Below are 27937 nucleotides of genomic sequence, written 5' to 3' on the forward strand. Positions count from 1 at the left end.
ATAGACAGACAATGGGGAGTTTTTCCTGAATGTCTCTCCTTCACCGTGCCCAGGCGTTTTCGATATTTTACTGTTAAAATGTATGCAGTCGTTTATGTGCGGCGCGCAAGAGGGAAGGGATTGGCTGTACAGATTGAGGGGCAGCCAATAAGGTGTGGCGAAAGCGCATAAACCCTCCCCATGCCTCTTAGTTCGCATAGCCTTATGGGCATGGTAGTTCAGACACGGAGGGGATGTTTCTTCATTGGCTGGACTGTCCCATTTGATCTTCATCCACCAATAGCGACTGCGACAACCGGAAGGGGCGGGGCATATCCCCGCGATAGACCGCACCTCGCTTTAGTTATTGGAGCACAGCGTGACCAAGCGTCCACTGAGACGCAAAACGGACGTCGTAAGCCCCATCTGGTGCCCGGCACCCCCCTACCTCCATCACACCATCACTTGAGTATCCGTAACCCGGATGTATCGCAGATGTATCACCTGTACCTAAGCACTGCAATAAAGAAATTGGACGGAAGGTGCCCGGAGGTTCTGCTTCTTTTTCTACATATTATTGATGGCTTTCTTCACACAGTCCGATGTGCACACGTCCCAGCAGCAGATGCAGGAAGCGTCGGTTATCTGGTGAGAACGTTTTTTTGCCCATGCACTCACACTGCTCCATGTTACTGTAGGGAGTGCCACTCATATCTGTTTCTCTTTGGTAAAAGAACTGTGTTTTTAGCCCTGCAATAGTGTCTGTCACACACCAGAAACAAGCATGCAGCTAATCTTGACAGATCTGACAATAATGTCAGAAACACCTGATCTGCTGCATGCATGTTCAGGGGCTAGGGCTAAATGTATTAAATAGAGGCAGATGATCAGCAGGACTCACTGAAAATGTCTGTTGTTTAAAATCAAATAAATATGGCAGGCTCCATTTTTCTCTCGCTTGAGGTTCCCTTTAAAGGACAACTGTAATGAGAGGGGTATGGAGGCTGCTATATTTATTTCCTTTTAAGCAATACCAGTTGCCTGGCTGTGCTGCTGATCCTCTGCCTCTAATACTTTTAGCTAAAGGCCCTGAACAAGCATGCAGCATATCAGGTGTTTCTGATATTATTGTCAGATCTGACAAGATTATCTGCATGCTTGTTTCTGGTGTGCGATTCAGACACTACTGCAGCCAAATATTTCCGCAGGGCTGCCAGGTAAGGAAAAAAAATATGGCAGCCTCCATATTCCTGTCACTTCACTTGTCCTTTAAAGAGAACCCGAGGTAGGTTTGTGAAATCATATTAGGACACAGAGGCATGTTCTGTATACAATGATCTGCCTCTGTGTCCTTGCATTATGCCTCCAGCCCCCCTTCCTAGGCTCTGTTCTCCCCTATTAAAAAAAGTGCCAGGCTAGAGACACGCAGATTGTCGCTATTTACCTTAAAGGGCAACTGAAGTGAGAGGGATATGGAGGCTGCCATATTTATTTCCATCTAAGCAATGCCAGTTGCCTGGCCCTCCTGCTGATCCTCTGCCTCTAATACTATTAGCCATAGCCCCTGAACAAACATACAGCAGATCAGGTGTTTCTGACATTAATGTCAGATCTGACAAGATTAGTTGCATGTTTGTTTCTGGTGTTATTCAGATACTACTGCAGAGAAATAGACCAGCAGGGCTGCCAGGCAACTGGTATTGATTAAATGGAAATAAATATGGCAGCCTCCGTATACCTCTTACGTCAGTTCCCCTTTAAGAAAGCAAAATAATAACTTGGATTAAACCAGAGAGCAGTATGTGCACAGCAGTGCTGCCATCTAGTGCACATAGTAGACAGCACACTGTGTGGATGTTTACAGGGTAACAGTAAAAAAGGGCGCAGGAGGCTAGTGGACAAATCGGGAGCCGCCATTCACTCCCATAATAAATATCGTTTAATGGGCGCCCAACAGGAAAAATGGGCGCTGGAGAAAAATAACGTTTTAAAAGCGGCGCCCGGAGACGTTTAATGTTTTATAACTGCTTCTCATGATTACACATTATTTAATGATTTATACATTTTTTAATATTATTTTTAAATGAAAAACAGTACAATATTTTTTAAAACATTATTTTTAAACGAAAAACCGTACAATATTTTTTTTTGAAACGTTATTAATGCTTATCACAGGGGAGGTCTTAGGTTTAGGCACCACCAGGGGGGTCTTAGGTTTAGGCACCACCAGGGGGGTCTTAGGTTTAGGCACCAATACGGGGGTCTAGGGGTTAGGGGTAGGTACAGGGAGGGTTACTTACTAATTTTTTTTTAAACGTTATTATACGTTTCACTTTTTAAACGGAAGATTAACGTTTTCACAATTGCTGATTTCATGAACATTATTTAATGATTTATAACTTTATAAAACATTATTTTTAAACGAAATATAGTACATTATATTTTTAAACGTTATCCATGTTTATCGTTTAAAACCCCGCGCCCTTTTTTCCCAGCGCCCCTTTTTAACGTACGCGTTTACAGAGAGTAAGCGGAGCAAATAAATAAATAAAAAACGAAGCACACTCATTTAGGTCAAACCTCCCCCCCTTCTATTTTTCCCAACCTTTATTCCTTAAGGTCTTGAACCTGCATATTCTCACCTTGAATCAAAACAGTTGATTTTACAAATATAATTGTAAATGTGTTGCCTTGGCAGTATCTGCAGCAGAGGCAGCCGCACACATAGCTCAGCTTTGCTTTCAGCAAAGTTAGTGTTGCTTGTGTCAGTTTTCTGACTTCTATAGGTGATGCCCATTAAAGTGGACCTGAACTCAGAACTTCCTCTCTGCTCTAAAAGATAAGCAACAGCATAATAACCTTTAAAGAAAAGCATGTCTTTGATACAGCTTACAGAGCTCCTGCAATAAATCCGCAGTGTGTCTACTTCTTGCTGTTTTTATTGAATATTATGTCAGGGTTTTATACCGCTTTAAGTGGTTAAGCTATCGGTCAATCCAGTTATACTGTACAGTCACATAGCTCCCAACTGGCCCTCTTTCGGAAGGGACAGTTCCTCTTTTGGAATCAAATCCCTTTATCCCTCTTTCTTCCTCATGTGTCCCTCTTTCGAGACTGATGTACAGATTAGTGTAAATATATGTATTTTTCTACATCTACTGGAATTGTGTTTAACTCACTATTTATTACCATCAATTAAATTGATATTGTTCTTATTTTCAAATGTTAAAATTAAGAAAAATTAACCATTTCACGTCCAGGCGGCTGCTCTGCAGCGGTGCCGCGCTCCCGCGCGCGATTGCGGGCGCGCCCCCGTGCTGTCCGCTGGTAGCCCTGGGATCAGTGAACGGGAACATGGTTCCCGATCACCGATCCGTGTCCCCAGCAGAAAAACCGAAGCGTTCTTACTAAAGGCTTCAGTCCTTCTGCAAAAAAAATTTCCCCATCCCCCTTGTGCTTCCGGTGATCGAGAAGCACAAGGAGAAAAAAATAAACTCAAGGTGGCCATCTTGTGGCCAAATAGTAAAACTACATCTACATATTTTTTACATTACAATTTACACATATAATAACATTAAAAATTAACTGTTTATTTCCCACTCCAAAATATTACCCAAATAAAAATTTAATGGAAAAAAAAAATTACAATTAAAAAAAAACAAAAACATAAATCGTTACCTAAGGGTCTTAACTTTTTAAATATGCATTTGAAGGGGGTATACTACAAACATGTTTTAAATTATAAGCTTGTAAATCGTGATGGATGCAAAACAGAAAAAAATGCACCTTTATTTCCAAATAAAATATTGGCGCCATACATTGTGATAGGGACAAAATTTAAATGGTGTCATAACCAAGACAAATGGGCAAATCAAATATATAGGTTTTAATTATGGCAGCATGAATTATTTTAAAACTGGGACGAAAACGGGGAAAGAATGAATTTTTTCCATTTTTTCTTATTAATCCTGTTAAAATGCATTTATAAAAAATAATTCTTAGCAAAATGTACCACCCAAAGAAAGCCTAATTAGTGGCGGATAAAACAAGATATAGATCAATAAATTGTGTTAAGTAGTGATAAAGTTATTAGCGAATGAATAGGAGGTGAAAATTGCTTTAATGCATAAGGTGAAAAATCCCCGCAGGCTGAAATGGTTAAGGATGATAAAGAGGACCAGTATTGGTTTGAATGATGAAACGACATATTTCGATTCTGAAGTCCTTGAGGTATGCACGATGAGGGGGGTGGGGTTAGGGGTGTGGCAGGGACGTTTCTTACAGGGCCCCTCTTTCTTATTTCAAAAAGTTGGTAGGTACGCAGTAATCCTGCTCAGCGTATCAGTCCAGTTGCCCTGTTTGGTCCTGTGACTCTGTCCTGCTAGCTCTGTACGCATTATCTTTACTGCTAGCCTGCCAGCCCGCCAGACCAGTTTGCATCACTTTTTCTTGTCCCACGACACTGTGGGATTTGCCCTCCTGATCTGCGTGTTATTTCTGGCTGTGACCCTGGGATTCACAGCCTGCTGCCAGTTAGAGGTAGTGGCTGACTGCCCCTTGTGGGAAGCCCCGGTGAAGAAAAGTTGTCCCCTAGAGTCCATGCCCTAGGGAAGCCACACAACTTCCATCAGCTCCAACATGAGCAGGGCCCTAATACTAGCCTTCACTCCCCAGGCACATTCATAAACTCCCCCCCCCCCATGAACATTGAAAAGTGGACCTGAACAGGACACAAGAAAAACATAGAGAAATGCACCCTGTGTATTTTTAGAGAGAAGAACCTGCCTGATTCCCCCTCATCTTTATGTAATCACAGGTGTCATTTGATCTCTCATCTTGAATAACAAAGCAGATCGAGAGCCCCAATAGTGCAGTACGTCAAACCAATTTGTCATAAGAGTACATACAGTATATGAGAATATACTCACCTCTGGTAACCACTCAGTAGGCAGGAGGGGAAATTAAACCCGACCCCACTCGGGTTAAAACGTCGCTCTCCGTAGAAGTAGATGAAAGGGGGTAACACCCCTCCACCAAGGGTGGACACTCAGAATAAACAATTTTTCAAAACGGAGGCGCCAGATAAGGATAAAATAGTTAAAAACTGGTTAAAAAGGGGGAGGAAGTGGTGGACTTACCTCCCACAAGTAGTCACGCGATCAGTTATTCACTGAAAAAATATCTTTATTCAAGTAGACTCCAGAATGATAGCAATGCGTTTCACAGGTTACACCCTGCTTCATCAGGTAATATGTGGAGCTTATAAAGATCCAGACAAGGTATGAGCACCTCCGATCTCTCAGCTGTGTCAGCACAGAAATTGGGCAGACACAACTAATATGTTACAGTTAGCATATTTTCTTTTGAACATAAGTATTATTATTCATTTAGAAATTATACGTTCCTAAAGTACACTTATTTTACTCTGAGAGCTTACTTTGCATTTTATTTATAACTGCTTTATTCATCGTCTAACTTAAGCATCAGAAATCATTTATGCTTGTCTCACTGTCTTTAGGAGACATGGGAGTGTGAGAGAAGGCTTTGTTTACATTCCTCACTTGATACAATTAAACACAAGTTAACATTATCTACAGGTTCGGAAGCAGCCAGCTCTGCTGGCAGGGAAGCTTCTAATGCCTGTGTTAAACCTTTGAATGCAGTTCTAGTAAAAAAAAAAAAAAATGCTGGTTGTATTTTGTATATAATTTGCTGTAAATAATCTATTAGAGCGAAGTAGAAATTCTGAGTTTCATTTTACTTTATTAAGCCAATCTGGACGGATATATTTGTCCAAAAATCGCCACTCAAAGGCAATCTGGATGAATCCAGCAGTGTTGCTGCCCTGGTGCACATATCTGTGTGCAGGAGCTAGTTCCCTGCTGTTATTACAGGGGATTGATTGCTGAAGAGGAACCAGTGTTCCCCGGAGGCAAACGATTCCCTGCAAATGAATTAAATGCCTACAATCAGGAGGTATTTGATTCTTGAACCATGAAATGTAAAACAAAAGATCTTGCACTCCCTGGTATCTTCCGGGAGAGTGCTTATCGCCACCTAGGGGCCTAAAAGTAAAATTAAAGTACAAATGAAAAAAAAAAACACAATTCACATTAAATAAAAACTGACTCCCCACCCTGCCCATTAACTAAAAACATAAAAACACAATTTAAAAAGATATTTTAAAAAATACAGTTTTAAAAAAAAGTACATAAATAGTTACCTTAAGGACTAAACTTTTTAAATATGTATGTTGTGAAGGTATATTACTATATACCGTATTAACTTGAGCCCATATGGGCTTGTAATTAGTGATGGACGCAAAACTGAAAAAATGCACCTTTATTTCTAAATAAAATATTTGCGCCATACATTGTGCTAGGGAAATATTTTTAATGTTGCAATAACAGGGACAAATGGGCAAATAAAATGTGTGGATTTTATCCACAGTAGAACGTTTAATCTTAAAACTATAATGGTGTAACGATTGCGGGAACGATCTCCACGGTCAGCGCACAGCTTGTACGCTGATTCTGAGTAGATCTACAAAAGCGTTCAGACAGAGGAGCCCAGTAATGGTGGAACACACCTGTGGAGGAACAAACCCAGCCAGCAGGTGGAGCTGTGGAGCACAGAGAGACAAATCCTCTGAACAGTCCACAGATGACAGACAGAAATTGCTCAATACGAATGCAGCAATAAGCAATACATTAACAGGACAGGAACAGGAACAGATCTGCAATAGATCAGATGAATGTCTGTCAAACTGATATCAGACTTTGAGGAATCTGACATTCATTCACAGAGCATCCACAGATGACAGAAATTGCTCAATGCGAATGCAGCAATGAGCAATACCAAAAGTACAAAACATAACAGATCAGTATACTTTATAATTGTGAGAAGTACACGTTTTTGGTGCACAGTAAGGTGGCGAACGCCACAAAGGCGGTAGCCCCAGTGGGGGGAGCCCACTGGTGTCAGAGAATTCAAACAAACAGGAGTAGAACACACTAATACAATAATGAAAATAACAAAGAGGCACCAGTATGTGTAGTGATTGGTGCAAACAGTAACTTGCTGATAGAGGCTCAGCGGTAACCTCTCCAGTGACGAGGGCCCACTGGTGAGTGAGGATAGTCAGACAGATCAGGTAGGCAACAACCGAGCAGATAGAGGTACAGAATCGTAAGACAGGCTCAGAGTAAAGTTTCAGGCAAGAAGTCGGCAACAAGGTCAGATAAGCAGAGGTACAGAATCGCGAGGCAGAAGGAGTAGTCAGAACAGGCAAGAAGTCATACACAGATAAATACAATTGATATGTAATATACTACTGATTACAGCTATCAAAGGTCAATTACAATATACACGATAATATACAAGTAACTCTAGCTATGTGCAACTAGGCCGGGGTCCTGCCGGGTTCAATGCACTAGGATCTAACTAAAGTCTGACCCAGGACTTGCAGTCCAAAGACTAACAAAATGTTAGGCAGGGAGGCAGACTCAGGAAGTGACTTTTATGGATGAACACACCAATCAGAGAGAAGCATGCAAAAGACAAAGCACCCATCTGCATTCACTTAGCCTGCATCTCATAAGTTCATGCATCCCCATGCAAACAGCATAGCACTTGAATTCAGAATAGCAGACCACACCGCAATGGAATGCGAATGAGATGCAAATGGACAATTCGTTCATTGTAAATGTCAGAAAATCTCTGCAGACAGCAGACAGCATAATCTGGCTGCAGTAGTGTCTGAAGACAAAACAGACCTCACAGAGGAGATTATTACAAATGGCTGAAAACTGAGAAATAATGATTTTTTTTTTCCATTTTTTTCTTATTATTCCTGTTAAAATGCATTTAGAATAAAATAATTCTTAGCAAAATGTACCACCCAAAGAAAGCCTAATTGGTGGCAAACAAACAAGGTATAGATCATTTACGTGTGATGAGTAGTGATAAAGTTATTGGCGGATGAATGGGAGGAGCGCTGACAGAGGAAAATTGCCTTCGTCCTGAAGGTGAAAACACCTGTGGGCTGAAGTGGTTAAGGCTGCTGGACTGGTCAAGGTCTTATAGTGCTAATAGGATAATATACAGGGGTATATTCTAACACTGAGCAATACGCAATGCATGTCAGTTTTTCAGCTAGAATTGTGAAGGAATATAGTGGCTGATGTGGACATAATTTCCTTCTACCTGTAAATATTTAGCCGTAAAGCTATACATAGCTGTATACGTCACTTGTGTCATCTCTGATTGGCTGTTCTGTTAAAGCTGTACATAATATGCCAGTGTCATCTCTGATTGGCTGTACATAATATGTCACTTGAGTCATCTCTGATTGGCTGTTCTGTTACAGCTGTACTTAATATGTCACTTGTGTCATCTCTGATTGGCTGTTCTGTTACAGCTGTACTTAATATGTCACTTGTGTCATCTCTGATTGGCTATTCTGTTAAAGCTGTACATAATATGCCACTTGTGTCTTCTCTGATTGGCTGTTATGTTAAAGCTGTACATAATATGCCACTTGTGTCATCTCTGATTGGCTGTTCTGTTACAGCTGTACATAATATGTCACTTGTGTCATCTCTGATTGGATGTTCTGTTAAAGCTGTACATAATATGCCACTTGTGTCATCTCTGATTGGCTGTTCTGTTAAAGCTGTACATATGTCACTTGTGTCATCTCTGAGTGGCTGTTCTGTTACAGCTGTACAGAATATGTCACTTGTGTCATCTCTGATTGGCTGTACATAATATGCCACTTGTGTGATCTCTGATTGGCTGCCCTGTTGTTGCAGTGGCCGGGAAGCCCTTCTGCATTGTGTCGTTCCTCAGCCATCGCTGGGTGTTTGGGTGGAGCCTCTGTCAGTGGTACGGCTGGACCGGCTTCTTCTTCGGATGTGGAAGTCTCACCACCATGACAGTAGTCAGCTTCGACCGATACATGAAAATCTGCCATCTGAGATATGGTGAGTAAACAATCCCAGGATCACTGGTCAGAACTGCTGAATATCTGCAGCCTACCAAACTCTTGTCCTTCTACCAAACCATGTTCTGTACTAGAGAGGACCTGTAATATCCCATAATCATCACTCCAAGCACCTTTAAAGCACTTGTTTTAGGTACTGTATTTTTTGGACTATAAGACACACTTTTTCTCCCCCAAAAGTGGGAGGAAAAGGTCACTGCGTCTTATGGTCCGAATACAGGGAGTCCCCAACTTACGAATGCAGTCCCTATGTTCTTTCTTTGTCGCCCATCTTTTTCTGCCTGCCTCCCTCCCCTGTAGATAGCGGAAGTATGTTTAATCCTATTGCCCCCGCCCCGGCACTGTGTAGTTAGCGGCAGCCATGTGTAACAGCCCCGCACAGTGTAATTAGTGATATCAGTATAATCCGATTGGCCCCCGCTGTGTAGTTAAAGGCAGGCATGTATAACGTGATTGTCCCGCAATGTAATTTGTGGCATCAGTATAATCCATTTCCCCCCACTGTTAATTAGCAGCCATGTCTCACCCGATCCTGGAAGTCCAAGCTGCTCAGAGATCTCTCCTATGCGTCATTTTCCCACTTGGGGGAAGATGGACGGATAAGAGAGGTCTCTGAGCAGCGTGGAGTTCCAGAATCGGGTGAAACATGACTGCTAATTACACAGGAGGGAAATAGATTATACTGATGCTGGAATTACACTGCGGGGACAATTAGGTTATACATGGCTGCCACTAACTACACAGCGCCGAGGCGATAGGTTCAAACATACTGCCGCTAATTATAGGGGAGGTAGGCAGGCTGAGAAAGACGGGCGTCTATCAAACGTCCAGCGATCCTCAAACTGTTGCTAGCTTGACATGATTGGATGGGATAGGTTGTTGCTGCATATCTATAGGTGTGTGACCTTGCTTTAGCCTTTACAGTTTCACAAATCTTTACTCTGGAGTTCAGATACAATTTAAACCCCCTCCTTTTTTTAAATCCCTATAGGTACGTGGCTGAAGAGGCGGCATGCCTTCATCAGTTTAATCTGCATCTGGATCTACGCATCATTTTGGGCAACTCTGCCATTGGTGGGAGTGGGGAACTATGCTCCGGAACCGTTTGGAACCTCTTGTACATTGGACTGGTGGCTGGCACAAGCCTCTCTCAGAGGAAAGGTCTTCGTGGTCAGCATCTTGTTCTTCTGCCTTGTTTTCCCCACAGCCATCATTGTCTTCTCGTACGCAAAGATCATCTGTAAGGTTAAGTCATCTGCAGAGGAAGTGGCCCACTTTGATGCCAGTAACCAGAAGAATAACTCGCTGGAGATCAGGCTGACCAAGGTGACCTTCTGACTTGGACCTTCCTAGTAACATGTAGGGCCTAATATGCAGGGCTACCATAGAGGGAAAGGGGGCAATTGCCCCAGGGCCCCAGAGCCTATAGGGGCCCCCAAGGTGTCCCCCTTCAACTTAATTGTTGTTCCCTGTGGGTCCCTGCAGAATTTTCAGCAGAGTAGCATCTCACCTGGGCCAGCTAAGGGGCCATGGGGGGAAATTTGGCTGCAACAAAGAGCCTCTACTGCGGCTTTTTGGTTGGGGGGTGTCTATTGAGGGGCCCCTGGGTTAATTTTGCCCGGGGGTCCCATTGTTATTACAACCGGCCCTGCTAATATGGGAGGCAGGGCGTAGATTTGACCAGTATGTTGCTGTGAATGGCTGGCTCCAGATAGTGATTTTGCTAAAAACTATTTTTTTGTGCTCCTTCAGAAAACAGCGCCCATTCTGGTCCCGGAAAAGGGCACTGCTTAACTTCTATGACACATTCCCTAGTCCTCTGGTAACTTTTATCCTACAAGCCACATCTTTACATGGCCTCATGGGTACACTTATTGACGATTTCTACCTGTCTTCAGTTGAGTAGCTCTACACTGGCACTTTATGTTTTGTGTAGAGCCAACGAGGGAGTTGTTATTAATGATAAAAGTGTCACTTTCGGATAGGAGAGCTTTTTAACATTCGGAGGAAGTGAGCTTTCATCTCAGCAGGAAGTACTGACTCTTCTCATGGAGTATTGACCTTTCCAACACTTGCCGTTGTTCCTACAATTTATTTGCTCCACATCAGTAAAGTTTAGCAGCTAATATCTTTGTCTACACCCATGTGAGCGTCCATCATCATGTTATATCCTTTAGTCCAGTGTTTCTCAACATATTATTGGTATGTACCCCTTTTAAAACCCTGTACTCACCAAGTTCCCCCGTCATAGTACACATTATCACAAGTAATCCTTGACAAATATATATTTAATCGTAGTACACGATAATTGGTTCGAAACAATTTCCAAGCATTTACTATTGCTTTTAACTAGCTAAAACACTACACTTTGGTGGTGTTCATTAGGTAATCAACTCTGTTATTCTGTTTTCAGTATGAAAAACTCATCAATTTCTGGAATGGAGGTTACACAGTTAATTTACAGGGTTTTGTTTTTCAGAAAAGATATGCATCCATTAAAGAGAACTCGAGGCGGGTTCTGACAATGCAATCCACGTACAGAGGCTGGGTCTGCCTATACTGCCCAGCCTCTGTTGCCATTTCAATCCCCCCTAAGTTCCCCCTGCGCTCTGCAATCCCCCATAAATCACAGCTGTGCTGCCAACATGCATCGTCTGGGCAGTATAGGCAGTATAGGCAGACCCAGCCTCTGTATGTGGATTGCATTGTCAGAACCCCACCTCGGGTTCTCTTTAAGTTTTACTTCTATCATAGATACTATAAATTTGTTTGTGGAGGAGTAGCTTGAAGTTACTCAAACAAAAAAACATATTAGGTGTTTTTGCCCAAACGTAATATATATATATATATATATATATATATATATATGACAGTGCAAAAGTTTTAGGCAGGTGTGAAAAAATGCTTTAAATAAAGAATGCTTTCAGAAATATATATAATAATGATTGTTAAATGTTATCAATTTACAAAGTTCAAAGTGAGAAAACAAAAGTAAAATCTAAATCAAATCAATATTTGGAGTTACTAGCATTTGCCTTCAAACCAGCATCAATTATTATAGGTACACTTTTACAGTCAGGGATTTTGTAGAATTATAGTCAGGTGCTTGACAAACCAATTACACCAAACAGGTGCTAATGATCGTCAATGCCACACATAGGTTGAAACACAGTCATCAACTGAAACTTTATCAACTGTGTAGGAGGCTTAAAACTGGGCAAGGAACAGCTAAACTCTGCTACCGAGGTGAGGTTGTGGAAGGCTGTTTTATGTCATGGCGAGATTGAGCACAGCAACAATACACAAGGTAGTTATGACGCAAGAGCAAGGTCTCTCCCAGACAAATATTTGAAAGTAGACTGGGGTTTTAGGATGTGCTGTTTAAGATCTTTTGAAGAAGCAGGGAACTTTGAGGATCGTAGACACAGTGGTCGGCCAAGGAAACTTAGTGAAGCAGATGAAAGACACATCAAATTTATTACCCTTAGAAATCGTAAGATGTCCAGCAGTGCCCTCAGCTCGAAAATGTCAGAAGCCAGTAACCCAGAAGTTTGGCCAGAAGTGGTCTTCATGGAAGAGTTGCAGCCAAAAAGCCATACCTCTGATGTGGAAACAAGGCCAAGTATGCACAAAAACATAGGAACTGGGGTGCAGAAAAATGCCAGCAGATTCTCTGGACTGATGAATCAAAATGTGAAATATGTGACAGTAGCAGAAGGCAGCTCGTGCGTCAACGGGCTGGAGGGTGGTACAATAATGAGTGCCTACAGGCAACAGTGAAGTATGGTGGAGGTTCCTTGAACGTTTAGGGCTGCATTTCTGCAAATGGTGTTGGAGATTTGGTCAGGATTAATGCTGTTCTCAATGCTGAGAAATATAGGCAGATACTTATCCATCATGCAGTACCACCAGGGAGATGTATGATTGACCCCAAATTTATTCTCAACAAGACAATGACCCCAAATATACAGCCAAAGTCATTAAAGAGAATCTGTATTGAAGAAATGACATATAAATAAACACACCATCCTGTTCGGGGATATCTCCTAGCCCCCTCTGTTACATTTTGCAGCTCCCAACCGCAATCCTGACGATCAAAACATGTTTTAAAAACTGTTTTATAAACAGTAAAGATTGCTGACGAAACCGGAAGTATGTCAGTGGAGACAAATTTATTGTATTACACAGAAAATTCAGTCCTCAGATGTTGTTTGCAAGTTTAGAAAAAGTTTTACCTTCTGCCTCACGTGGCTCTGTGCCACTGAAGCGTGACAAGAATCTGACTATAAACACAGCTGTTTCTTCTGATCCAGGAGTCTGGGCTCTGCACTGGTGTCTGGGTAACAGTTTGTCAGCATGTGACAGGCAGCTCCCTCCTCCCTCAGCCTCACAGACATGCTGTCTGTGAGCGAGAAATAAACAAAGCACGCAGGAGTGAGCATAGGGGAGGGAGAGTGGAGGGGGAGTGCAGGGGGCGTGCATAACTTGTCCCTATTACAGCAGAGGCAGCCCCTTCCTATTTGGGTCGACAAAGCTTGACAAAGAAAATAAGATGAGATATATTAGAGAGACAGTGCAACTAAAAAAGGCTGTAGTAAACCAGACCACATTAGAACAGGTATAGGAACTTGTAGGATATGGCCCTCACAGAACCCTGATCTCAACATCATCAAGTGTGTCTGGGATTACATGAAGAGAGAGAAGGATGTGAGGAAGCCTACATCCACAGAAGATCTTTGGTCAATTCTACAAGATGTTTGGAGCAGCCTACCAGCCGAGTTCCTTCAAAAACTGTGTGCAAGTGCACCTAGAATTGAGGCTGCTTTGAAGGAAAAGGATGGTCACACCAAATATATTACCTTTTGTGAAGAGTCCTGCATCCCCACAAAAAAGTGCACCAGGTACAATAACGATAAACCCTGGTTTACATCACATCTTAGGAAGCTGCGCCTCAATAAAGAAAGGGCATATCATACAGGCGATAAAGTCCTCTACAAAGCTGCGAAATACAAACTGCAGAGAGCCATTACTGACGCAAAAAAAGATTATTCTAAAAAACTTGAGAAACAATGTTCAAACGTCGACTCATTCACAATATGGAAATCTCTGCATGAAATTACCAGCTACAGGAAGAAATCGCCGCCCTCATTACACAATCTGCAGCTTGCAAATGAACTGAATACATTTTATTGCAGGTTTGACACTAGCAACAAAAGCCAAACACACCAAGTCAATTCGCATAATTTCCATCTCTGCAACAGGCAAACTGAAAACTCCTCCTGCCAGCCAACGTCTCCACCCCCTGCGGTGCCTCAGCAACTACACAACACAGGAGGCCAGACACAATCTATTGACCTGTCCCCAGATGTGCATGCTCTAACAATATGCCAATCAGATGTAAACAGACTCTTCAAAAGACAAAATACTAGGAAAGCAATGGGGCCAGACACTGTCTCTGTGAAATGCTTGAAACTCTGTGCCGATCAATTAGCTCCTGTATTCACAGACATATTCAAAGCATCTCTCGAACTCTCAATTGTTCCGGCCTGTTTTAAAAGCTCAACTATTGTACCAATTCCAAAAAATTCAAAACCAACATGTTTAAATGATTACAGGCCTGTTGCCCTGACATCATTGGTCATGAAAGCATTCGAAAAACTGTTAATGGCTTATCTGAAATCTATCACAGATCCCCTGCTGGACTCTCTGCAATTTGCCTGCAGGCCTAATAGATTCGCAGATGATGCCATGAACATGTGTATACATTATGTACTACAGCATCTAGACACCCCAGGAACCTACACCAGGATTGTATTTATAGATTACAGCTCTGCATTTAATACCATAATGCCATCTCTGCTACACAGCAAGCTCTCCCAGCTACACATACCTGAATCCATCTGCAAATGGATAACCGATTTTCTAACCGACAAGAGACAGCATGTTAGACTTGGTAAACACACATCAAGCTCTCTGACAGTCAGTACTGGTGCACCCCAGGGATGTGTGCTTTCCCCACTGCTCTACTCACTGTACACCAATGACTGCATCTCCACAGATCCATCTGTTAAGGTTCTGAAGTTTGCAGATGACACAACAGTAGTTGGTCTCATAGAAAACAGGGACGAGTCTGCATACAGGCATGTGGTGGGACAGCTGTCCTCCTGGTGCAGCAGCAACAACTTGGAACTAAATGCTCTCAAAACCATGGAGATGATAATAGACTTTAGGAGATCTCCCCCCCCCCCCCCAGCACCTCCCCTTAACCATAAATGGATCCACAATAACCCAGGCAGAGTAATTCAAGTTTCTTGGGTCCACTATCTCACACAACCTAAAATGGGACAACAACACTGCCACTATTGTCAAGAAAGCGCAACAGAGGATGTACCATCTACGGCAGCTGAAAAAGTTTGGCCTACCTCAAAATTTAATGGTGCAGTTCTACACTGCAATTATCGAAATCCACCATAACATCATCTATGACTGTATGGTTCGGCTCCTGCTCAGCATTAGAAAAGGGGAGGCTGCAGCGCATCATCCGAACAGCGGAAAGGATAATTGGCTGTAGCTTACCTTCCCTGCAGGATCTTTACGCTAGCAGGTGCAGAAAGAGAGCAACCAAAATTGCCTCTGACCCCTCTCACCCAGCTCACTCCATCTTCCAGCGCATGCCTTCAGGAGTAAGATTCCGGTCAATCGCTACCAAAACCTCTAGACACAGGAACAGCTTTTTTCCTCAAGCGGTAGCCATACTTAATGCTGAACCACGTTAGAGCTGCTAGGACTTGATAGTAATCAGCACAGAACTGTAAATTAACAATTCTCACATTGCTTACTGCCACTATACTTATAATGTCCTTGACTTGTAATATACACACTGTCTGCCCTTGTATTGTTTTTGTCTGCGTTTGTTAAGCAACTGCCAAGACAAATTCCTTGTAGGTGCAAACTTACTTGGCGAAATAAAATTGATTCTGATTCTGAATATTGAGTTGATTTAGATTTCTCTTTTGTTCATTCACTGCATTTTGTTGCTTGATGAAAATAAATGATTCACACTTCCATTTTTTAAAACATTCTTTGTTTACAGGATTTTTTCACACTTGCCCAAAACTTTTGCACACTACTGTATAAACATGTATATTACCGATTAGCTCTTTTCCCATTGCTCTTACTATTCCATAATACATTGTGAAACACTGATGTAAGTGAAGAGCTTGTAGGAGTACTAGTAATAGTGATAATAACAATAGTAATAGTAAAAATGGCAACATCAACTCGCACATTTAAATGTGTTTCCCTCTTTTTACCACCAGGTGGCAATGTTGATCTGTGTAGGATTCCTCATTGCTTGGATCCCCTATGCTGTTGTGTCAATCTGGTCCGCTTTCGGAAGGCCAGATTCTGTTCCTATTGAAGTCTCTGTGATACCGACGCTGCTTGCAAAGTCATCAGCCATGTACAACCCCATTATCTACCAAATCATTGACTGTAAATTCCTGTGTGTCAAGTCAGCCAAGTCCCTGCAGAAATCCAATTCCAGGTACGTTATGGCCTGCCCATAGCATGTCATCAATATTCCACGTTAGAAAATGTAGAATTACTTACTTTCCACTTTTTAAGTGGAAAGTAGAATGTGCTGCCAAATGGTTTACATTAAAGGACACCTGAAGTGAGGAGGTATATAGAGGCTGCCATATTTATTTCCTTATAAACTATTCCAGTTGTCTGGCAGTCCTGCTGGTCTATTTGGCTGCAGTAGTATCTGGATCACATACCTGAAACAAGTATGCAGCTTGCAACTGAAATCTGGTCTATGGGGTGTTTGGTTAAAAGATTAAAAGCAGAGAATCAGCCAGACAGCCAGGCAACTGGTATTATAAAAACAAGGAAAGAGAAAAATTTAACTTTATCCCAATCAGTAGCTGATACCCCCTTTTACATGAGAAATCTATTCCTATTCACAAACAGACAATCAGGGGGCGCTGTATGACTGATATTGTGGTGAAACGCCTCCCTCAAGTAACCCCTCCCAATAGAAAAGTTCGAACTTTTGGCAGTTTCCTGTCTGTGAACCTTGTTGCATTGTGGGAAATAGCTGTTTACAGCTGTTTCCAACTGCCAAAAACCATGCAGCAGCTACATCACCTGCCAACAGTAAAATGTTCACTGGAGTTCCTCTTTAAAGGGGTTCTTTCGCGAAAAAAGTAGGCAGTTAAAAAATGTGACAGATGACAGGTTTTGGGCCAGTCCATCTTTTTAAGGGGGATTCTCAGGGCTTTCTTTGTTTTCAACAGAATTTCCTGAACAACAGTTGCAAAATCTAACTGACATAATAGTGTGCAAGTGATTAGGGAGGCCGGCTGGTATCTTGCTATTTTGGCAGACTCAGTTAAACTGCTGTTCAGGAAAAGCTGTTGAAAACAAAGAAAGCCCTGAGAATCCCCCTTAAAAAGATGGACTGGCCCAAAACCTGTCATCTGTCACATTTTTTAACTGCCTACTTTTTTCCGCGAAAGAACCCCTTTAAGCCTGCAAGGGTCCTTTTACACTATATCAGTTGTTCTCAGTTATAACTGAAAGGACAACTGATTTTCAAATTCACTAGAAATAAGCCAGCCCGTTTAAAAATGGGCACTAGGGCTCTGCCGCGACGCCTCTCGCTCCCTTCTCCCCCCCATGCAACGCCACGTTCGCATGCAGGGCCGCGTTCCCAAGCGTGCAAACACACGCCTGCCCGTCCCCTGCACCCGTCCTCCTGCTGTCCCAAGTCTGCCCGTGTGCCGCACATGCACACTAGGCAAAACGCACAGACACAGGAGGACTCAGGGGTTTTATTATATTGGATGCCCATGTTTTCCTATGGCTCAGATCCCACTATACACTTACAATGCACTGCTATGGAAAGTTTAAACGCATCAGTTTTTCAGCATATAGTGGGCAGTATGGTGGTGTAGTGGTTAACGCTCTTGCCTTGCAGTGATGAATCCCGGATCGAATCCCAGCCAGGTTAACATCTGCAAGGAGTTTGTATGTTCTTCCTGTGTCTGCGTGGGTTTCCTCCAGGCACTCAGGTTTTTTCTCATATCCCAAAAACATACAGATAAGTTAATTGGCTTCCCCCTAAATTGACCCTACACTACATAGACACATGACTATGGTAGGGATCAGATTGTGAGCCCCTCTGAGGGACATTTAGGGCCCATTTCCACTTAATCAGTTGGTGGGCATTAGTGCACGTTGGTACGCGGTTTTTCCATAGCAGTGCATTGGGAAGAAGATTTCAGTTAAAACGCGTTACGTGTGAAAGGTGCCATAGGAAAACATGGGCATTACTTTGAAAATCAGTTTTCTTTCAGTTATAACTGAGAGCAGCAACTGATTAAGTGTAAAAGGACCCTTAGGTGACAAGACAATATACTGTGTACAGCGCTGCGTGATATGTCGGCGCTATATAAATACTTAAATAAATAAACATATTGTGCAAGAGGGCACAAAAGCAATGGAAGTCTATGGACACTTTCACACTTATTGTGGTCCATTGCAATATGCTGGAAGTATCCGAGGCGACACAAAGGCAGCAGGATGTTACCGCAAGCACCACACTTAACGCATGGTGCCTGGGGCAATACCAATCTATGGGCTACACACATTGTGTAAGGGCTCGTTTCCACTAGTGCGGCGTGCGACTCGCAGACGCACGCCAGCACTGAGCGGGTGGGCGGGATCGCAGGCGGATCCCATGAGCCAGAGTTTACCCATGCGATTCATGTGCGGGGAAACTCTGCGGAATCGTGGCGGAAACCGCGATAGTGGAAACGGGCCCTAAAGGATGAAGTGCGGTGCGTCGTGGTGGACCAACAGGAATCCCAGGGATTTCCAGTGACGTACTTCCTGCTCAGCAGGGGTTACGTCACTGAGCAGATGGGGCGGAGCTATGCATATGACCCTGATGACGTACTCTGCCGCAGGGTCATATGAGTGAGGTTTTTTGCATTGTGGTGGGATGCAGCAGGAGCTTTGCATTGCACCACACAAGCCTAGTGTAGAACTGGCCTAAGTGGCCCTTTCACACTGAAAATCGTGGTGTGCTGCAACCACGATTTTCATTTGTTTTTAAGGGAGCGTTTGTGATTGGGTTAAAGAGGTATCGCACTACTGTGTACAGAACACCGCAATTACTATGTTAATACCAGTGCCCTTGCAATTGGCAAAACGCATGAGTTTCATATAAAATCATACTGAAGCGTATGTGGAGTGGAAGGGCCCTAATAAAGTTGGGCTGCTATATATACAGATACAGATGGCATGCTCTTTATGGCAACAGTCTTGTGCGCAGTTTGTCATTTTGTCCAGATTGGTTTTAAAAAAATTGCCAACCAAACAGCGCTTGCAGTGGTGTAGCTACAAACCTCGGGGCCCTAATGCAGATTTTGGACCTGGGCCCCCCTCCCACCCTACATTAAATAGCCAGGCACAGGCGCCTCCAGTATAGGTAGCCAGGAATCGGTGCCCCAGTATAGTTAGCCAGGAAAAGGTGACTCCAAGTATTGGTAGCCAGGAATAGAGGCCGCCAGTTTTGGTAGCCAGGTATAGGTGCTCCAGTATAAGTAGCCAGGAAAAGGTGCCTCAGTATAGATAGCCAGGAGTAGGTGCCTCAGTATAGATAGCCAGGAGTAGGTGCCTCAGTATAGATAGCCAGGGATAGATAGCCTCAGTATAGATAGCCTGTGTTTGTGGTGGTGTAGCCTCTCCAGATACGGAGTCATTGTGTACTCCCTCTGTAGTGATTGGTGGACGGTGAGTTTCTGGGATTTCTTTATGCCACTTCTCCATTCCTCTAGGTATCGGTCCTTGCAGCTTTCTATTGTCCCTTTTATTTGGGCTTTTGTCAGGCTGCATTGGTGGTCTTGGCTGCGCTGGCTGCTGACACTTTGTTTCAAAGTGCATGGTATGGCGTCGGCTCCCTGGCTCAGTAAGGCTTTATAGTGGTAAGTGCTGGGGCTGCTGCTCTGTATATGTGCCCAGTATGAGAGCGCTCTCTGCTGGATAGTCAGCCATAGTGGGAATCTGCCTAGCTCTGCCTGGCAGGCTGAGTTTGAAGTGCTGCGATGGACTTGGAGAAGATACTTGCAGAACTCTAGATGGAAGATTTCTGTTGGGATGGAGTCCCATTTTGATTGGTCAGGGTAGGTGACCGGGCCCCATACCTCACTGCTATAGAGCAGGATTGGGGTGATGTTGCTGTTGAATATCTTTACCCAGACTCTCACCAGTGACTTTTGGTGGTAAAGTTGCCTTCTGATGGCATAAAACGCTCTGCAGGCTTTTTCTTTCAGGGCCTCTACTGCTGATTTAAAGCTCCTTGATTGGTTGATCTCCAGACCCAGGTAGGTGTAACTGCTAGTGGTCACCAGTGGGCAACCATTTAATATAAATGAGCAGGTGGGTCTTTTATTTAGATTTTTCCTCTGGAACACCATCACTTTTGTCTTCTTTGGGTTGATGGGCAGTGCCCATGTGGTGCAGAAACTCTCCAGTACTGCCAGGCTATCCTGTAGGCCCTTCTCTGTTGGGGAGAGCAGCAGGAGGTCATCTGCATATAGCAGGAACTTCACCTCACGGTCATGCAGGAGGAGGCCTGGTGCTGGGGAGGATTCCAGGGCTACAGCCAGTTAATGTATATGTTGAAGAGCGTTGGGCTCAGACTGCAGCCCTGCTTGACTCTTCGCCCCTGCTTGAAGAAAGCGCTTCTCTTCCCGTTCACTTTCACACTGCATTGGTTCCCAGTATATGAACTCTTGATGACATCATAGGTTCTTATCCTATTCCACTCTCTAGGAGTTTTAGGAAAAGGCCTCGGTGCCACACCGAGTCAAACACCTTCATAAAATCCACAAAGCAAGCGTGTATTTTGCCACGTGAGCTGTGGTCATGGGTCTTGATAAGGCTTTGCAGTGTGTAGATGTGGTCAGTTGTGCGGTGGTTTGGCATGAACCCAGCTGTACATGTGTCCTGGGACAGAGCAGAGCACGCTGATGATTCCTCTGCCCTGCAGGACACATGGATCGGTGCCACATGATCTTTACACATGGGGAGGATGAGCGGTCCCCTCGGGGGGCCCCGGGCCCGGTCGCACAGGCGACTGCTGCGACTGTGGCCCCTACGCCCCTGAGCACTTGATGTTTCTCCTAAGCACTCCATAAAATAGAATCACACACTTTCAAATTCCTTCAACTCTCAGGATCTACCCTAGCAATGCATTCTGTTGCTATGGAGAGGGGTGGAGGGCGGGGCAAACAATGGAGTCAGGGGCAAACGCAGGATTTTTAAGGGGGGGATTCCTGAAAGGTCCAGAAGCACTTATGTCCCCGAGTGCTTCCGAATACAGATGGCTCCATACTGCCCATGCACAAAAGTGCGCTGGCGTATTACGGAGCTGCCTATCTTTGGAAGTACTCAAGGACACAAGTGTTTCTGAGGGCTTCTGGTAGCAGCAAATTTGAACAGGGGACAGCGCTGGAACAACTAAACGAGAGAGGAACGGGAGATAGACTTAGTTTGGACAATTCAGTGAAATATGCTACATAGTGTCACATACCACAAGCGATACCCATATGATACAGGGATATCTGCATCTGCGAAAGATGGCGGCACTATATAAATACTAAATAATAATATTTTGCCTCACCAGAAGTGCACTTTTATTTAGCTTTCCTGTATGACAAGAAGACACAGCCAGCACTAGGGAAAGAGGAAAACAAAGGTGAATGAAGGAGGCTGGTGCACACCAAGAGGGCTTCTGAGCGTTTTTCAAATCAACAGTGATTTGAAAAGCGCTTGGCTAATGTTACCCTATGACAGTGTTCTCACAGCAGCTTTGTGACTTTTTCAAAATCGGATTGAGCGATTCATTCAAAAATCGCTCTGAAAATCGCTTCACAAAATCACACTCACAAATTGCTAGCGATTGCTATTGTCATTTTGGCATTGCACTAGCCCAGCGAGAGGAGTGGAGAAATTAAGAATAGCCTGAGATGGAGCAGAGAACTTATCTGTATTGCAGTCCCACATCAGACAGGTTACTTGCCTGTAATCAGACTCCTGTCCCTGCCAGTCTCCCACACAAGTCAGAAAGGAGCCCTCCTGGAGTCTAGGGACTGTCAAAAACTTTTCAAGTTGTTTAACACCTTATCCACACATGCAGTCATTATAACAATGGGGAGAGACCAGACAGATGTTTGCCCACGGACACTGAGTCCAGGCAAGCTCTGCATCATGCTGTGCATATTTACCAGCTTGCCTGCCCTCTAATTGCATCATGTCTGACACTTCTGTGCTGTGGAGAGTCCAGGACTCCAGAATCAACATTCTCTCACTGCAGGCTGCATCTTCTTGTGGGGGAAGCTCGGTTGCCTCTCTCATTCTATTAGCTGGAGGGAGGCACCAGAAGTAAGAAGGGAGGGAGAATGAGGCTGTTTATATTATCCGGGCTTCCCTGGCTGAATACACAGCTCAGTGCAGGGGGGGTGTTCCAGACACCCGGAATAGCCCCCTCCATTCGCCAGTGATGAGGCTGTTTATATTATGCGGGCTTCCCTGGCTGAATACACAGCTCAGTGCAGGGGGGTGTTACAGACACCCGGAATAGCCCCCTCCGTTCGCCAGTGGGAGTGGGCGGGGTGAGTAGGAAAAGAGTGCCCTTGGCCTGCGTTTGGCTGAGTCAATCACTCACTGATGCATAAAGGTAGTCAGGGGCTGCTGTACACAAACTGGATTCTCGGCAGAAGCAATAATAGCTCTATCACATTGATTGCAGTGCAGTGCTCCAATGCAGTAATGCATGCAGTACGACGAGCGTGAGTACATTTTTAGTGAGGCATACTTTCATTGTACTTCCTGCCTCATTGTATGGCCGCACTACAACGGCAACATGTGATGCAATATTTTGGGACCGTTGCGGTGCGTTTGCAGGGGTGAAGGAGAGGAGGGCTTATGCCAGAGCCGTCGTTCACCCCAATCGATCCTCCTGGCTGATTGCTGGTTGTGGAGTTGGGAGGCATCAGGGGTCCACTGTGCACACAGTAGAGTCTCAACAGTGGTGTTTATTATCAGTTTGATGTAGCGTTTGTACAAGGCTTTACACGTGAGGTTTTTTTTTTTTTATGCAGGCAGTTATATTTATATTTAAATAAATACAACAAATACGAATGTGCTATTTTTCAGCATGAATAAATCATCCAATGAGCAGCTTTACAGGTGCTTATCTCTCCTCTTGGCAACATACTGCAGACTGCTCACTCCCCCCACCCGACTGTTGGAACAAGACTGCTCACTCCCCCACCTGACAATTGGAACCATACCTACTCGTGTCACATGAGCACCCTGCAGTGGAGGAGACAGGCGGCTGCCTGGCAATCAGATTGGCAGCTCCTTTATACTTTCTAACTGAAAAGGGAAAACGTTTTGTTGTAAATATGTCACATGCCATTCCAAAGTCACATTTGCAGAAACTTTTTTTTTCTCTATAAATAGGTCAAATAGGATTTTTGTTTCCTGTACTACAGCGAATCACTGTTCACCCAGGGCTGGTTCTAGACATTTGAGTAAACTAAGTTAAAAACAGTTTAAAAGGGAAAGTAGTGGTGGACTTGCCTCTCTGAAAAGACTCCAGTAGTCAAATAATTCTTTAATCATAAAATTCCAAAAAGTGCAATGCATTTCAGAGGCTTTAATTTGCTTCATTAGGCAACATATCCCTCCTAGTTACTCCTATCTATTGCCTGATGAAGCGGATTAAAGCTAGTGAAATGGGTTGCACTTTATTGGAGTTTTACGATTAATGAATTATTTTACTACTGGATACTGACTGTTCAAGTCTTTTGGAAGAGGTAAGTCACCACTACCTTCCTTTTAGTATTTAACTTATTTTTTCTTTATTTTACTAATTTGTCGCCTCTGTTGAAAAGAATCCCATAGTCTTAGTCCACCCTGAGGATCTAGTACCTGCCATTTTTGAACCGTCTTTGTGGTGGAGCCAGTGGCCATAACTACAGGTTAAGTGGAGCGGAGCCTGGTGGGGAGGAGGGGCCCAAAATTCTTCCTTCCTCCATCTCCACCATACCCCTGGCTGTGTCCAATCAGGCCCACAAATCAGCGGATTGGCAATGATGGGGCTTACCTCTTCCACCATCGGGTCTCTCCGGCGTTTCTGGTTCAGCCACTAGGGCCCATATGCAGTTTTCTCCTAGGTGATATTTTCAGAACTTTTCATAAAATGCGTTTTAAGCCACCAGCAACCAAGAAAATACTAAGAATAAATTTGATAGCATCTTTTCACCAACTTTTGGGTACTTTTTCAATATTAAAATGCTAAAAAGTTAGTTTAAAGAGAATATGAAAATTATCTCCTAGGAGATAACTCAGGTGAAACAGTTAATTGCATATGGGCCTAGGTGTTTTCTCTGGTCTCCTTCCTCTTGGACTTCAGCATGTCACTAGACTTCATGCGTCATGCGGAGAACCTGAGACCGAGAGGAAAGCAGAGACCAGAGAAGACACCTTAGCCCATATGCAATTACTGTAAATATTCGAGTATAAGTCTAGAAATTTAGGTCTGATTCACTTCATAACTGTATAGGAGTCAACTTATACACGAGTCACAGGCAACACTGAGCTCAACACACCGAGTAATGTGTGTACTAATAGTGACATTCCCGTTTGCAGCAATTTAGCCTGTGGTAAGGGATACTTTGAAGAATGGAAATGCCAAGAAAACACAGGTCTGAAAGTCCTGCCCACAACAATTAGCAAGGAAAGGGGTGGGGGAAATACTGGGCTGCACTTGGGGGCCTGGAGGAGGTATTGGCTGCACTTAAGGGACAGGAGGGATTAATGGCTGCAATACTGTAAGCAATGCAGTCATTAACCTTTCCTGAGCCTCAAGTGCACTCATTAACTTTGCTGGGTAGACTTATACTTGAGTCAATAAAAAATTCCAGCTTAAGAGGGTTGCATATTAGAGTCGACTTATATACGAGGTCGACTTGTATTCGAGTATATAGTAACTTTTTCTCCTGAGTTTTCTCCTAGGTAGTATTTTTAAATTTGTCAATAAAATGCCTTTTAGGCCATCAGAAAGCAAGAAAATACTCAAAATAATTTTGATAGTGTGGTACTTTATCATTTACTTTTTGGTACTTTTTTTTTAGTTGAAAAGTACCGGAAAGTTATTTTAAATAGAAGATGAAAAATTATCTCCTAGGTGAAAAATTGAATTGCATATGGCCTCTTGTGGGTGTTGGAGAGACCTGATGGTGGAAGAGGTAAGCCTCATCACTGCTGCCCCGCTGATCTGTGGGTCTGAATAGACACAGCGAGACGAGCACAGAAGGGGAACCCTGGTGGAGAAGTCCAAACCCCTCCTCCCCTCCAGGCATTGGGGTTGGAGGTCTGAATGTAGGAAGGGGCCCCCCTAAAAGTTTTGCAGGGGGGGGCCCTTGAGACATAGCTGCGCTTCTGGGTGGAGCGCTCCTTTAATAACCATGCAATGTCTCTTCTTCTCATTGAACTGCAGGATCTACACTATAAGCCAATACAGAAGATCGCTTCCATTAGCAGACTGAAGAGATGTGAAGAGGAGCAACTGGGAATAAACTGTGATTGTTAAATTATTTGGAGAGTTTAATAGCAGACCCCTCTATTTTATAGAAGTTTTTATTTTCCTATGTTTGTACATTAGTTCTGTATATGACCAAATATTTGTAAAGAAATACGATTTATTGTAAGGTTGTGTCATCACTACAAAGATGTAATTTTTTAAAAAATTGTTTATAGGCATTTAATGGAAATTTGAAGTGACAGAAATAAGGAGGTATACTTTTCTTTTTTTCTTTTTAAAAACATGCTGTTCACCTTGCCAATCAGTAGGGGGTGCTGTATGTAAAATGTGGAAAATGAGCTTTTCATTGAGCTGAATGAGCAACACTTCTACAGATTTCCAACAGCACCCTCTAGTGGTGGCAAGAATCAGCTGCTATATGGACGATAGTAAAAAAAAAAGAAGCTCTGGGAAGCTGCAGAAAACTCAGGTAGGGCTTTCTATTACCATCATCCATCATCCATAAGTGCAAAACAAGTACCAGTGTTAGTTACGGCAACACTGAAGACAGTTTAAGCATAATCAGAGGTTGCATAAGGTGAAAACTGTCAACATCTTCAGCAGATCCAGAGATTGGTCAGATTTAAGTAGAACTGAAAGAAATTCCTGAGCTTCCTTGTTGGTCAATGAGAGGCTAAAAATTGTGGCATGCATGCAAATTGTTTGCAACTCAGAATTGGGCCAATCAAAATCACTGCCTACCTGTATAAATGCTTTGCAGCGTGCATGCAAAATGGGTGTGGCGGAATTGGGCGCCATAGAGTATCGGTAAAATTACCGATATTCTACTATTGGGCAGGGGTAATTCCAATGGTAAACATAGGTACATTTTACCAATATTTTGCTATCACTAAACATAACCCTATTCTCACATAGAGCCCTCCCTCTACCAATGCCTAACCCTAACTGAACCCCCTCCACCACCGATGCCTAATCCTAACCGACCCCCCCACCAATGCCTAACCCTAATCGATCCCCATAACCAATGCCTAACCCTAACCAATCCCTAAATTGATGCCTAACCCTAACCAACCTCCCTTTTGATGGCTTACGCTAACCGACCCCGTCTGCAAATCCGCCAGATTTCCTGTCACTGAAGATGAACACCACAGGACTGGCAAGGAAGCTTGTAAGGTCAAAGGTGAGGGGTGTTTTCCTCCTGACACTGAGGGACTTTTTTCAGACACTTTTTAACGACAGAAATACCATCATTTTCTGACTATAAGACGCACTCAGTTTGAATGTATGGTATCCCGGCATACAGAGTGCATGGCGCAGTGGAAACAGTTGTTACCTATCCAGCCTGCATGAGTTCTCCACCTCCTACTGCTCTGACACAGCACCAATGTGCTGCGAGCCACGTCGTCTGTCTTCCTGGTACTTGTGCAGCTAGAGTGTTTCATGGGACTTTTAGTTCTACGTTTTTGAAGGTGCACATTACTATTGACTCCAATACATCCCCGGGTGTAAGCTAGAAGTCCTATCCCCGTCCTATCCTCGCCAATGCCTATGCAGTGCAGGGCCGTCAGCCAATCCAGGAGGGAGAGTTGCCTGTCAAATTAGCCGCTGCCCGGGTCACACAGTGAGAGGTTGCTAGACCTGGAAGTGCCAGAGAATGGGACTCAGAGTGTGCTGGTGCAGTTTTTAATCAGAGGCAGAGGACTCGCTCTGCTGCAGCAGTAGCAAGAAGACAGAAGACAGGGCTTGGAGCGCATTTCTGCTGTGTAGGATTTAATGTAGCAGGGATTAGTGTTGTTATGATAAGTGTAGCTGGGGGGGGGGGGGGCAGCAGGGATTAGTGTAGGGTAGTTAGTGTAGCTGGTGGGGCACCAGGGGTTAGTCTAGTTGGGCAGTGTAGTTTAGAGACAGCTGCGGGGTCCAAAAGACAAGTTCAGTACATTTTCTATCCACAACTTTTGTCCTGTAAACCTAGGTGCGTCTTATAGTCCGGAGCATCTTATAGTCCAAAAATCTGTTGATCACCTTCATTTGGTTCTAGAAATTATTTTGTTAGTTGGCAGTATTCACTCAACGTAACCCCTATTTATGTGCATCATCATCATATTCAGTTTGCATTGCCTGGTAATAGGGAAATTCCATTTGGTTAAAAAAAATACCTTAAAGAGAACCCGAGGTGGGTTCTAAGAATCCTATTAGCACACAGAGGTGGGGTCTGCATATAATGCCCAGCATCTGTTGCTATACTGTCTCCCCCCAGGCCCCCCCCCCCCCCCTGCGCTCTGCTGTCCCCCATAAATCACACAGCCGTGCTAGCGACATTGCTAGCCGGC

At 43.7% G+C, this 27937-nt stretch overlaps 1 protein-coding gene across 2 annotated transcripts in view; it reads left to right on the forward strand.

Annotated features, from left to right (window-relative positions):
- OPN5 (opsin 5) overlaps nucleotides 1-25659 on the forward strand; it is a 149440-nt gene extending 123781 nt beyond the window's left edge. For both annotated transcript variants that reach the window (XM_068279065.1, XM_068279066.1), the window contains exons 4-7: nucleotides 8793-8963; nucleotides 9975-10309; nucleotides 16303-16529; nucleotides 25563-25659. In XM_068279065.1, the coding sequence (XP_068135166.1) occupies nucleotides 8793-8963; nucleotides 9975-10309; nucleotides 16303-16529; nucleotides 25563-25611 (782 nt within the window). In that variant the 3' untranslated portion in view covers nucleotides 25612-25659. The remainder of the gene's footprint in view (nucleotides 1-8792; nucleotides 8964-9974; nucleotides 10310-16302; nucleotides 16530-25562) is intronic.
- The last annotated feature ends 2278 nt before the right edge of the window (nucleotides 25660-27937 follow it).

This window comes from Hyperolius riggenbachi, chromosome 4 (genome assembly GCF_040937935.1).
Source record: "Hyperolius riggenbachi isolate aHypRig1 chromosome 4, aHypRig1.pri, whole genome shotgun sequence".
NCBI lineage: Eukaryota > Metazoa > Chordata > Amphibia > Anura > Hyperoliidae > Hyperolius > Hyperolius riggenbachi.